Genomic DNA, 13,402 nt, shown 5'->3' on the forward strand with positions numbered 1-13,402 from the left:
GGAGGGGCCAGATGGGATCCACCCAAGGGTACTGAAGGAGCTGGCAGCAGTTCTCATCAAACCACTTTCCTTGATCTATAAGCAGTCCTGACTAACCGGGGGAGGGGGGTCCTCACTGACTAAAGGTTAGCAAGTGCTATGCCTATCTAGAAGTGCAAGAAGGACCTGTCCTGGCCTGTTAGCCTGACCTCAGTGCCAGCAAAGTTATGGAGCAGATCATCTTGAGTGCCATCACATGACACTTACAGGACAAGCAGTCAATCAGGCCTAGTCAACATGGGCTTTTAAAAGGCAGGTCCTGTGTGACTAACCTGATCTCATTCTGTGACAGGGTCACTCACTCAGTGGATGAGGGAAAGTCTGTGGACTTTTCATTTTGTATCCTTATTTTTGTCATACATGCTGCAAAGAAGTAGAGGGTTCAGTCAGCATGACAGCCCTGAGAATCTGTTGGTAAATGTCAAATAGATATGATCAACAAATTATCAGCCTTTCTGAATATTTCAGAAGAAGCAGTTAAATCTGTCAGGTGGCATGGGCATGGTTCCATGGTGTTTAAACTAAAGATGATCCCAGTTGGCAAGGCCTTGCCCTATCTCCCACCCCCATCCCAAATTATAGCTGTTTCCTGCTTTGCACTGACTACATTTGAATGCTGAGTGAGTCAGAGGTAGTTGGGAGGGACTGCACAAATTGAGCTTTAAATCAGCTTAAATTGCTGTGGATCCCAGCCTTGAAAGGAAGGTCTGTTGTTGAATCTGTCTCAGTTGTAAAGCAATTTGTTGGAATTTTCTGAGAGGCTCTGAGGTTTTTTTGGTACAGTAATTAATTCCTCCTAGTATACATTGGCATGACTCTGAATAGACACATTTTTTGTAATGGTTTTGTTTCAAAAAAACAATAGGTGTTTTTTTAAGTGGAGGTTGCTATTTGTTTGTGGGATGGGGATGAGGATTATAGTTTCTCCGTCAGCCATCTTGGTCAGTTCAGTTAAAAAACACAAATATCTGGATAGGGCATTCTAAGTATTTGTCGATTTTTTTTTTTGGTATTTTTTATTTTTCATATAAACCTTTTCTATTATGCATTACAATACTACTAATTTTTAGTGACATATGTCTTTAGGCTGCCAAAGTATTCTATAACTAATACAGGTTAATAGAAATTAAGGGCAGTTACATTTTTAGATCACAGAACTTTTTGTACACAGACTAGAAATTTGTATTTGTTTACTGTAATTCTTCACAAAGGCATACAGTTGTTGGTTTTGAAGGTACCAGGTGAAGAAGGTTATTATTTTCACCAGTTAATCATCCATTGCTCAAAAGTTAAAAAAAAAGAAGTATAATTCCTGATTTTGAATTAATTTTGGTTTTTTTGCCCAGTTAGTTGTATAGACATTTCTGCTGAGTGAAACTGAGGAATTCCATGTTTCAGTCTGTGTTTCCTATGAAGGCATAAGTCATCTGTGGTTTTCTTTCTGATAAGATATATTTTTAAGGCATTTTCCTTGATTCTTAAAACATTTTTGTGTTCTGAAATTTCCATTGTTCCCTGTAAACATAAGGGTCACAATTTTCGGTACTTTTCTACCCATGATGTATTTCTGGTTTTAGTGTTGAAAAGTTTTTTCTTCTCAGATTTCAACTACAGTGGTCTTTTTAATATTTTCTACTGAAGAAGGTTATTTCAGTTGCTTTTTCACTATGACTCACTAAATGCCTTTAAGAGTTTGCTTTCCAGTTTACAGCCCTTCATTCTGCAGACTGCTAGAAATTTGACTTAGAGTTTGAATGTATAGAGTTTTTAACATAATTCAGTAAGCCGGATAAAAAACAGTTTTATTTACAAGCTGAGGGAAGATTTACTTCTGATTTTTTAAAATTATCTTAAAGTGACAAAAGTCATAGAAGTGATATGTTTCTGCACATGTAAATAAAAGATACTGTGAAAATACCTAAGATAAAAACCTATTTGTACTAATTCATCTGCTAGTAGGGGGAAAAAATATTTATCTCGTACCAATATTGATAACAGCAACTTTTAAGATCTATATAGTGATAATTGACAAATTGGTATGCTAATATAAATAACACTTTTTTAAAAATTATTGTGCTGACCGTCTAATTTTATGTTTTAATTTTATTCAGAGATCACGATGCAGACATCAGAGACTGGGTCGGATACAGGTTCGACTGTGACTTTACAGACATCTGTGGCTGGCCAGGCAGCAGTGCCTACACAGGTAGTACAGCAAGTACCAGTTCAGCAACAGGTAGGTGGTTATTAGTTTTGGGGATATTAAAAAAAAATAATTAAGAAGGATAGTTTTTTACAGTGTGGTGAAGAACTTGATTTTGTACAAGGCTGCTAAGTGAAACTTTCCTGCTCTGCTTTTATCCATTTTATTTTACTGAAATTAAAATAGCCAGAGAAAGGCAAGCTGTTTTCAGGATCTGTTATTTAACCAAAGCATGTGACAAGCACCAGTAGTACACATACATGATTCTAACTGTAGGTTATTATAGAATTAATGTAATAGCTCATATAAATTTACATTATTTGTGTTACTGAATACTTACATTTTTTATTTTAAGTAATTAATATGTTTCTGTTATTATATGCTATACCATTTCTCCTTTCATTTGGACTTCGATTAAGAGCAATGTGATTGTAAAAACAAAAAGCACTGTCCTTGGTATCTTTAGCCTTTACCTGCAGTTCTTTGCACAGTGTCCTTAGAGTATTTGCAGTGTGACAGTAGGTAATCCATTACCTGCATTTGCCAGGAAGTAAGATTTTTGTAGCAGACAGCACAGTGCCACCTATCTTGCATGAGACATTTACTCTCCTATGCAGCACCCATAGGCTTTGAAAGGAGTGGTGACTGAGGAAAATGGGGAGGAGGAAAGGAGAAGTATGAAGGTAGAAAACAGGAACTGCGTGTGAAAGCTGAGACACCTGTCCAAGACTTCCAGAATACACATAAATTACCTGTTCTTGTGACATGTACTGTGGGTGACATCTGATGATGTTTTTCTTGAAAAACTGTCTTCATAGTTTCAGAATCCATAGCATGAGAACTGAACATAGTTCATTAGGTAATGTAATTTGATTCTGTGCCAGTGGAACACTTTTCCCTACGTGAAATTCTTCACTTGTTTGTTTTAAAATTCCAAGTGACACCTTTTAAGTATGTGTTCCACAGTCTCATCCATTTCATTAGCAGTTTTTTCCTGATTGACAATTTGTAGTTGCTCATAATTCCATTACTAGGCTTTCCGCTTATATGTCTATGTATCTCTTAGGATACAAGTTTCTTAAAAAAAATTTTAAATCAGATAAACATTGAATTTACACATACAAAATTTTATTTTAAATACAAAATTTTATTTAAATACTTGTGCAACTTGTGTAACTTGTGTTACTTACTTGGAACTCACCCTAGTGAATCAACAATTGTTTGAAATATTTTCTCCTGAGTTCAGACTGTTAAATCTTTCTCTCTTTACTGAAATACTGATTAGGACAGAGACTTTTGAATAGTGTGTTAAGTTTTAATTGAAGGTTCCATGGTACTTGGACTTAGCTAGCCTTTGTAGGAGATTTTGTCTGCCTAACTCTTTGGTAAGATTTGTGAAGTGCAAGACTTCTTTTCTTTATGAAGTATTATCTGGATAATTTGTATGATTTTTATGTTCTTTCATAAGGACAGATGTTTAATAGATATAGTTTGTTATTTGTTCCTTGTTATTCCTGTATTTCAGCTTTTAAGATGAAAGATGGCTATTTGGTAGCGCTGCACAGTTGCTGTTTTAAGCAAATAGGATATACGTATTATAGTCTAATATTACATACTGAATTCTATTAATGTGATATAATGATCAGTGTAAGAGATTGAAGATTGGTAATAAGTTAGTGGCATGTGGGCTACTTTGTGCTATTATATTAATCTTTGGATTGTTTGAACTGTTAAGGATAGAATCCTGTATTCTTTTTTTGTCACAAGCAAGTGCAGAACAGGACTTCGGTGTTTATATACTTTGCTTGTGCAAAGTTTCTACCTTTCTGAAAACTTTTAGGATAGAATTGGCTCTTTTTTTTTCTCCACATAAATAATGCATTAATTTTTGTCATCAACTATCTGTATCTTTTCAGAGGTTATTCCAGTTATCCTTTATTAATGTAATACTCATGTCAAAAAACAGAAGCCCAGAAGTAGATTGGTTTTTTACTTGTTTGATCATACCTTAATGAGAGCAGGATTTTTTTTTGTTATTTTATTGCAATATGTAAAACTGTCTCTTATCAACCTTACATACATCTCCTTTAGTACTTCTGAGATTCTCTTTCATTGAATTGTTTTCAATTGTTTTATTTCATTGTTTTCGATTGTTTTTGCAATGGGGATTTAGATTATATTTTTCCAGTTGACTCCTTAAACATTGGCCGTAGGAATCTGCATAATGTTTCAGAAAGGAAGGCTAACGGATCGACCCACTAAGGAAGAGGATTTTTTTTCAAAATTTTGCGAAGATTGAACAAGAATGTTAAGAAATCCAATGCAGACAGTGCTGCAGTGATTAAAACTTGGTATTGTGTGGGAGATTTGTGTAGAGAGAGAGGAAAAGGTATGGAATTGGATGTGTGGTGAGGAGAACAGGAAGAGTGAAGATGTGATTATGGTATACCAGCAGGAAATGTGATGAAGAATGTATGTAGGGTATGTAATTTCAATTGTATGGTTCACAAAACAAAACAAAGAAGTAATATCAAACACTGAAGCAATTACTGTGTGGAGGAAATTTTATGTGAGGAATTGTCTGCATATACTTTGCATTTGTTTAAAGTCAATAAGGGCTTTAATGTATATTTGGTAGAAGTGGGCCAAGTTGCCTAAACAAGATCAGGAGGAGTGCTAATTTCATAAAGTCATTCTTCTGATAACAGGAGGGCTTATTATTTCTGCACCTTCAGAGTTACCGAAGTTGGAGGAAAGGTTTTAGTTGCCTAGTATATAAACTGCGCCTCTGTTTTTTCTGGTCGTTTGTAAAAGACATACATAATAATGGCAACTGTATCCAAAATATGTGAGCATATGCACATTTGGAGTGTATCCTTTTGAGGATATATTTTACTAAAACAATAGGGTACTTCTTGAAATATGTTACATTCAAAGGTACTGTAACATAAGTGTCTGTGTAAATGCAGCCATTTGGAGTAAGCTGAAACTTCTGTATTGTGTTTACAGTAATTTATTAGTACTTTTTAGTGAATAATACCATTTCAGCTTTTAAAAAAATAATATTAAAGTGGTATATAGTATTTATTTTTTCCACATGAGGTCTTTATTTCCTGTGTTTCCATTCCCGTAAATAACATCATACTTAAATGACATGCATACATTAATTTGGGTAATTTTCATAGCATCAATGAGTTTTTTAATGCTTAGGAAGTGTATTATGTCTATTTCAAAACTGAACACTTTTGCCATGAGGAGGAGCAAGCTGAGTAAGTGGCAGGGTGGACTAAGAGCCTTTCTGCATTGAAGCATCCTGTCTTTTGAGCAAAGAGTGAAAGAGTAACTTTTGACATTTTAAGGTAGAATAAATTCCTAATTTGCATAGAGCTAGTATAAATCTTCTGTGATGGTCCAAAATGGGAAAAAAGGTTTCATTAATGAAAACCTGGGCTTCATTTCTGATGAAAGTGGCACTGGTAGCTGCTGGTTTCATGCAGGACAGCAGCTGTTACTGTTGAGATGGGATAAAGGGGAATAATAAGGGGGCAAACATGTCTCGTATAAGCAAAAAGCAACAATAGTAAGACGAAAAAGGTAGGAGTGTAATTAAATTCTGTTTTAATAGCCTGAGGGATTTTGTTAGTCTTTTGTTTTCTCAGATGTGGAGATTTTTGACTAATGTATTACAGCTTTTTCAACAGGACTCTTGTACAGTGCAGTAAGCTTCTAAGGATTAAAAATGAACCTTACTTTGCAGTTTATGCCATACATTGTGGAAGGATTAAATAAATAAAACTAAAAATATTAGTATAATTCTTTATAAAAGTATATCTCATGCATCAGAGGTTGACCAAAGCATTTCTTCATATTCATCATGCAAGATGCCCATTGTGTTCACAAATCATTGTACCATTAACTGGAGATGCAGACAGATATCTGCTAATCAGAATTGCTCTTAATGCAAAATCATGTTTAGTATATGACAAATATAATAATGAGCTGACATTAGCCATTATATAAATATGAATGTGCTTAGAATATTACAGCATGTGCTATTTATGTATTGCTTGCCAAAAGTAATCTAGGCTAATGAAGGTACAAAAATTATTTTTACCTCTGAGAACAGAAAATGGTGCACATACAAGTCATTTGCATAGGCATTGTGGATGATTTTATGTTCTTTTTTAAATAGAGTTTAAAAATCCTTATGTATTTTGCCCTGTTTTTCTTCTCCTTGCTTAGTAATACTTTGAATATAAGCACTTTTTATTGGAAATGAAAAATCTCCGTTCATTTTTATGCTTCAGTGTAGTTTCTGCATTTCAGTATGCTGTTACACACTTTATTTTTGTTGACAAACCTCACATATACAATACAACTTAGCCCCTCATGCATTTCTCTAAGGTGGTATAATTAAGAACATAATTAATTTTCCTTTTTTTTCCCACTAGCAATTTTAATTACACATACATATTGAAAGAAGTTTTCATTTGCCTCATGTTCTCCTGGAACATTTCGGCTACTTCTTTCTAATCCTATTCCAGTTCTTTATTTCAGGCTATGGTCCCTGGAGCAAGAGGAATGAAAGATCTTATGTCTGACCCTACTTAATTCACTATTTCCTATACAAGTTAGTTAATTTTGTTTTCCAGACAGATAATAACAAAAACTTGCGTACTGTCACTTTTAAGTAAATATTTAATTGTATTTTTTATTTTCACCCCAAATAATTTAATTCTTGGAGGATATTTTAAACAAGAAGGCCATTTACGTTTATATCTCTGTTGAATATTCTCTGTGATCTTCACTGTCTGCTCTGTCCTGAAACCAGGAGAACACACATTTCCTTTTAGGAGCTTAATAATAGGTGGAAGAAAAATTATAAATAGAAGAGAGTATTTGTTTTTTTTTTTCAATTTCCACAAAACCTAATTTTAACCAACTTCTCAAACTATTTTATGCTCATAGAGCATTTAATTTCTTCTTGTCATTGAAAATTAAATAGAAAATCCAGAGGCACTAGATATAATCTTGTAAAAACATTTTTCCCAAAATGAAGTTAAATAGGAAAGAAAATTGGTATTGGAGGTATCATATAACAAAGATTTTCAGCATGGCGGAATTTTCTTATACAAGACCATCCTGAAGGCAACTTATTTCTCATTGCTCTATAGGAAAAATATTTAACTCTAACTTTCTCTACCTTAATGATGATTGCTATATGCATTACAATACGATGTTGTGACTAAGCCTTCCTTGAGTACCATAATCAGTTTAACCACAACAGTACTGATTTCAGATACAATGAAGCAAAATATTTTTTTTATACAATGTGTTTTTTTATTACTGTATTGGAAAAAAAAAACTGATTCAGTGACCCTTCTATATTGAACTTAATTGTTAAAATTTAAGGAAAAAAAAAATTGATCTAGAGAAGTAGATAAGAAGTTTTAATAGCACTGTAATTTATTAGTTCTTAAATGTTGATTTAAAAAATAAAGTACTTTAGTTGCATAAAGTAATGAAATTTCCATTAGTACTGCATATTAGATAAGTGAACTTATGTTAAAATAAATTTATCTTAATCAAGTACAATTTTAATTTTATTATTTTTTTGATACTTTGATTAATGATAAATTATTTTTTCTTCTTGTTCCAAATCATAAAATAGGCAAGTTTTGGAATTTTTCTGTTTCCTCAACTGAGCTTGGATAAACACTATTGCACTTTGTCTCTGCAATGTCCTGTTGGTCTGTGACAAAGATCTTACACCGTACTGCATCTGTTTTTGAAATGGTAGCAGCTTATATCCAAGAATAATGAGAAAATATAATATCTTGTATAAAATAGGAACATGACCTGCATTTACTGATACAAAGTTTTTAATGTTGTTCTTGCACATGCTGTAGAGTTTCATTTTACCTGTATGCATGTTGCAGGCAGAAAATCACGTTTCCTTTATTAACAGAAAAATAGTGTGGATTTTTTAAATAGGGAATAAGCCATATCCAGTGTGTATGAATACGGAACAAAGTGCACTTTGGGAAAGATTGGACAAGAACATGGAATTCATACTAACAACAGCATCATTTTTATAGAGTTTCCCCAGCTGTACTACGGGGACAGAGAAAGGAGCATATCCATTACATGGCAGGTGACAAATTGCTGGTTTTAAGAACAAAGCCTTGTTTCGAGATGTTATCTAACTGTATAGGTTAAGTAGATCAGTTTGATGCTCTGTGATAGCCCGATCAACAATGACTCCTTTTCACTGAAGTTTGGAGAACTTGAGTTGAGGGGAAGAAATGCTTTTAGAGTCACACTTGAAAACTTATTATAATACATTGCATATGTTTCACAGTAAAGCACATGTACATTTTAGCCAGTTATTGCATGTTTTGTCACAGATGGGCAAATTTTAATAATGAGAGGTACTAATAAATAACACACTTAAGGCTGTAACTTTCAAGCCCGTTACATGAAATTATGATTTGATTTAATTTATAAATTCAGAGGTGATGGAAATAGTACCTTGATTAGTTGAAAACATGTTTGCAAAGCACAGCTATTTATATTTTTTAATTTAAAAAACGTTCTAAAGCTGGTAACACGCATCGAATCATAGAATGTATGGGGTTGGAAGGGACCTTTAAAGGCCATCTAGTCCAACCACCTCTGCAGTGCACAGGGAACTTTTAAACCAGATCAAGTTGCTGAGAGCCTGCCTGGTCAAGCCAGACCTAGAATGTCTGCAGGGATAGGGCCTCTGCCACCTCTCTAGGCAACATGTTCCAGTGCATCACCACCCTCATTGTGAAGAACTTCTTCCTAATGTCTAGTCTAAATTTACCCTGCTCTAGTTTAAGACCATTGTCCCTCGTCCTGTCACTACTCAACCTTGTAAACAGTCCCTCGCCAGCTTTCCTGTAGGCCCCCTTCAGGTACTGGAAGACCACTATAAGATTTCTCTGGAGCCTTCTCTTCTCCAGGCTGAACAGCCCTGACTCGCTCAGCTTGTCTTCATAGGAGTGCTGCTCCAGCCCTCTAATCATCTTTGTGGCCCTCGTCTGGACTCATTCCCACAGTTCCACATCCCTCTGGTGTTGAGGACTCCAAAGCTGGGCATGATACTCCAGGTGGGGACTTAGGAAAGTGGAGTAGAGAAGCAGAATCAACTCCCTTGAGGCATGCTGGCCATGCTTCTTTTGATGCAGCCCAGGATGCAATTGGCGCTCTGCTTTGTGAGTGCACATTGTTCGGTCATGTCCAACTTTTCGTCCACTAATACCCTGGCGTCCCTTTCTGCAGGGCTGCTCTCTTATCACATCATCCCTCAGCCTGTGTTGATAGTGAGGATTGCTCCTACCCAGGTGCATGACCTTGCACTTGGCCTTATTGAATTTCTCTAGCTTGTCCAGGTCCTTCTTTGTGTTGATTTTGATGATTGAATCTCTCTATTCATAACTTAATATGATTAAGAGAGGAAATGTACACAGGTGTACCTTGCCTTAGTAATTAGAAGACATCTTTAAAGTATATTTTTTTAAGTTGAGAAGTTGTATTTCTGGTATATTTGTCAATTTGTCTAATGCTTCATGTGACAAATTCAATTTTAGTAGATATTTTAGCCATCACGTTGTGTCCCTTCACTGCTAATGGACAGAGAAACGTCTGATTTTCAACCATGGTAGTATAGCTGCACTTCGAATCTTGGATGTTTTGTTTTTTTCAGAATTCACAGAATCACAAAATGGTTTGGGCTGGAAGGGACCATAAAGATCATTTAGTTCCAACCCCCTACCATGGCCAGTTCAGGTTTTAATGTCAGCCTAAAGGGAGGTTTCTGTGAGAATTAGATTTTTCTTTCATAGGCTGAGTCAAGATTATAAAAGACTAGGAAAAATGTGTTTGTGTACAGAACTTTTGAAAGTATAGCAAAATTGAAGGTATTAAGCTAGGGTGTTCTCAGAGAACTCTTGGAGATGACCCATCAAATACATGAAACACAGGTTCATCTGAGGTTATTAGGTTTGCAGTCTCCTTAGGACCAACTGGATCAGCCTGAAGTTGCCTCCTAACAAAATATGTGAGAAAACAGTCATTTAAAAGTAGTATATGTTAGATCTATTTACTAAATATGTGCATTGTCACATTCTTGATTTAGTTTCTTAGGTAAATTTGTGCCAGTCTGTGATGTCTGTAGGTCTTTTTGGCACTTTTAGATTCTATACTGCTCTTGAACGAAAGTATTGCTCATCTAAATAACAGCAGGTGTAAAATATGGAATTCTAAATATTTAGTGTAGCAGAAGAAAAAAAATAAGGCTAGAGAGGAAATTTGCATAGCCTGAAGCTTTCCTGCATAGCGTATAAATTAAAGAAATTGATTTGTGACTGTGTGCTTTTACAAAACATGCATGCTATCTCAGCAATACATGTGAAGATATTCCATGCCTTACTGCCTTCTGTTGTTTAACTTCTTGACGTAAACCCAAGTTTTGTTGGAGTTTGTTGTAGCTGATGATACTCTGGGAAAGAGGTTACTCAGATTGGGGGTTTTGATCCATAATTACACATTGGATCCAAGAGTTACTGGAAAAAACCTTTATATTATTGTAGATTAACCCCAGTTAAATGAGAGCTAAACCATCTTAATGTGAACCTTTATTTTTAAATTTACTGCAACACACTTAAATTAAGATGTGATTTTAAGGCTTGTATTGTTCAGGTCTGAAATGGAATTAAAAAAGGCAATCATGTTGCCAAATGATACTTTCTTTTGTAGTAAATGTAATTCTTCATCTTGACTCTGTGAGTGTGCATCTTCAATTTTGGGGCTCCATTTGCCAGACATAGTGTAAGAGCACAAACATAGTGTAAGAAGAGTAACTTTCTTTGCTGTTGCTGTGACATACCCTTAATAATTATGAGGAAAGAGATATCCCATATTGTTTAGAAGCCATTAAGTGCACTGAAGCATCAGTTCTTCTTTACAATATCCGAAATTTCTGGTGTTTTTGTTTTCAGGTACAGCAAGTGCAGACTGTGCAACAGGTACAGCATGTCTACCCAGCCCAGGTTCAGTATGTGGAGGGAAGTGACACAGTCTACACTAATGGAGCTATGTAAGTTGGCAAATGATTGGCATTTGTGTGTTTATTAAAATGTGAAGTTGAATATATATTTCCAGTTAGATTCTACCAACTAGTATATTTTAAGTGGGAAAGAAATAGGATTCAATCAAAGCTCTTTTATTCTCAAAATGAAGACAGAATTTTTGTGTAAATAGAACTCCTGTGATTGTTTTAGTTGGATGTACGTGAAGTTACATATACAGCATAGTGTTGTGTCACCATTTGACTCAGGTCCGACAACAATGCTCTCGATCCCCTCCCCCTCCCACCCAGGTAGGGAGGGAGAGAGAGAAAAAGAGAGAGACTTGGCTGGATTGAAAACTAAACTACACAGCTTTAATTAAAACACTAAAGAATGATACAAGAAAATATATACAATGATATACAGATATGTTCAGGTATGGGCAAAATCCTCTCGCCTCCCCCCATCCCAGCAACTCCCACAGTACTTCCCTCAGATTGGACAGTCCCGAGGAATCCCAGAGCTGCTGCTGGAGAAAGCAGAGAGTGATGAGGGTCAGGAGAGCTCGAGCCTAAGGGTCGACAGTGATGGATGAACAGAGTCCTCCCCGGATGCCAGCCATGGACTGAAGAGAAGGGAAGAAGAAGCAGGAAGGAAGTTGTCTTCTGTGATCTCTGACCTCCCTTTGAGCTTACGTAGATCTATGGAATGGAATATCTTTGGCCAATTTTGCTGTCTGTCTAACTCAGCCTCCTACGGGGGGGTCACAGATCTCGCCATAGTGTCTGAGCCGGCAGAGTGAAGGTGTGACGTTGAAGCCTCAGTAGTTAGAAAAACATTCCACTGTCTTATCAGCCTAGCAGAAGACACTGTTGCTAGTTAAAAGAAAGCTTACTGAAGGAAAAAAAAAAATCAGTAAAAAGGAAAATTGGCTTCATCCTGGCTCAAACCAGGACATGTTGTTTGAAAAAGTGTCTTACAGTTTATGGGTAAGTTCTGTCCATGGGATGTACTGTGTTATTTCCGTCCTCAGGACAGAAGACAGGGCCTTCTGTCTTTCTGGCTGCAGTCCTAGTGGCAAATGCATAGAAAAGTGCAGCAGCAATAGTTATTACTTAAATATATTAATATTGTCTTTTAAGTATTTTTTTTCCAAAGGAACGAGAGACAGAGGAAGGAGGGTAACTGTCTCTTTTTGCTGCTTCTTTTGCCTGTTTTCAGCACATTATTGTACTTTTGCTGCTTCTCTGAACTTACTTACCCATCACAAAATTCCTTTCTCCAGTAGAGAAGTTTACAAACATAGAATAATAAGGTTTGATGTGACCTCTGGTGATAACCTAGTCTGATTCCTGATTTGCGGCACCACCAGCTTTGTAGCTGACTGAAGTGTCAAATTAGGATCCTGTTGCTTCGTGAAGGAGCTCTCTTCTCCAGGCTGAGCAACCTCAACTCACTCAGCTTTTCTTCATAGGAGAGGTGTTCCAGCCCTCTGGTCATCTTCCTCCTCTTGTTTTTGAGGCTCCAGAACTGGACACAGTACTCTGGATGGGGCCTCAAGAGAGTGGAGTAGAGTGGCAGAATCACCTCCCTGAACCTGCTAGCCATGCTTCTTCTGATGCATCTCAGGATACGCTTGGGTTTCTGGGCTGTGAGCTCATGTTGAGCTTCTCATCAACACAACACTTGCAAGTCCTTCTCCTCAGGGCTATTCTCAATGCTTTCTCTGTCCAACCTGTGATTGTGCTTGGGATTCCCCTGACCCAGGTGCAGGATGTTGCACTTAGCCTGGTTGAACTTCATACATTTTCTGTGAGCTTACCTGTAAAGCATACTAGGGTTCCTCTGGATGGAATCACTTTCCTCCAGCTTGTTGACGGCACTACACAACTTGGTGTCATAAACAAACTTGAAAGGGTGCACTTCATCCCACCATCCAAGGCGCTGACAAAGGTGTCAGACAGCCTCAGTCCCAACACCAACCCCTGCGGAATATCACTCATCACTGATCTCCTCTTGGACATTGCACACACAGTTCAGTAAATTCAGTTGTCTTTTTCCCCCC

The 13,402-nt window shown here is 36.4% G+C and overlaps 1 protein-coding gene across 2 annotated transcripts in view; it reads left to right on the forward strand.

The window, feature by feature from the left end:
• The first annotated feature begins 2,153 nt into the window (after window positions 1–2,153).
• Window positions 2,154–13,402, forward strand: part of RFX3 (regulatory factor X, 3 (influences HLA class II expression)) — a 59,234-nt gene continuing 47,985 nt past the window's right edge. For both annotated transcript variants that reach the window (XM_009996991.1, XM_009996992.1), the window contains exons 1-2: window positions 2,154–2,275; window positions 11,269–11,366. In XM_009996991.1, coding sequence (XP_009995293.1) covers window positions 2,159–2,275; window positions 11,269–11,366 — 215 coding nt within the window. In that variant the 5' untranslated portion in view covers window positions 2,154–2,158. The remainder of the gene's footprint in view (window positions 2,276–11,268; window positions 11,367–13,402) is intronic.

Source organism: Chaetura pelagica, unplaced genomic scaffold, assembly GCF_000747805.2.
Source record: "Chaetura pelagica isolate M959 unplaced genomic scaffold, ChaPel_1.0 scaffold614, whole genome shotgun sequence".
Classification (NCBI taxonomy): Eukaryota; Metazoa; Chordata; class Aves; order Apodiformes; family Apodidae; genus Chaetura; species Chaetura pelagica.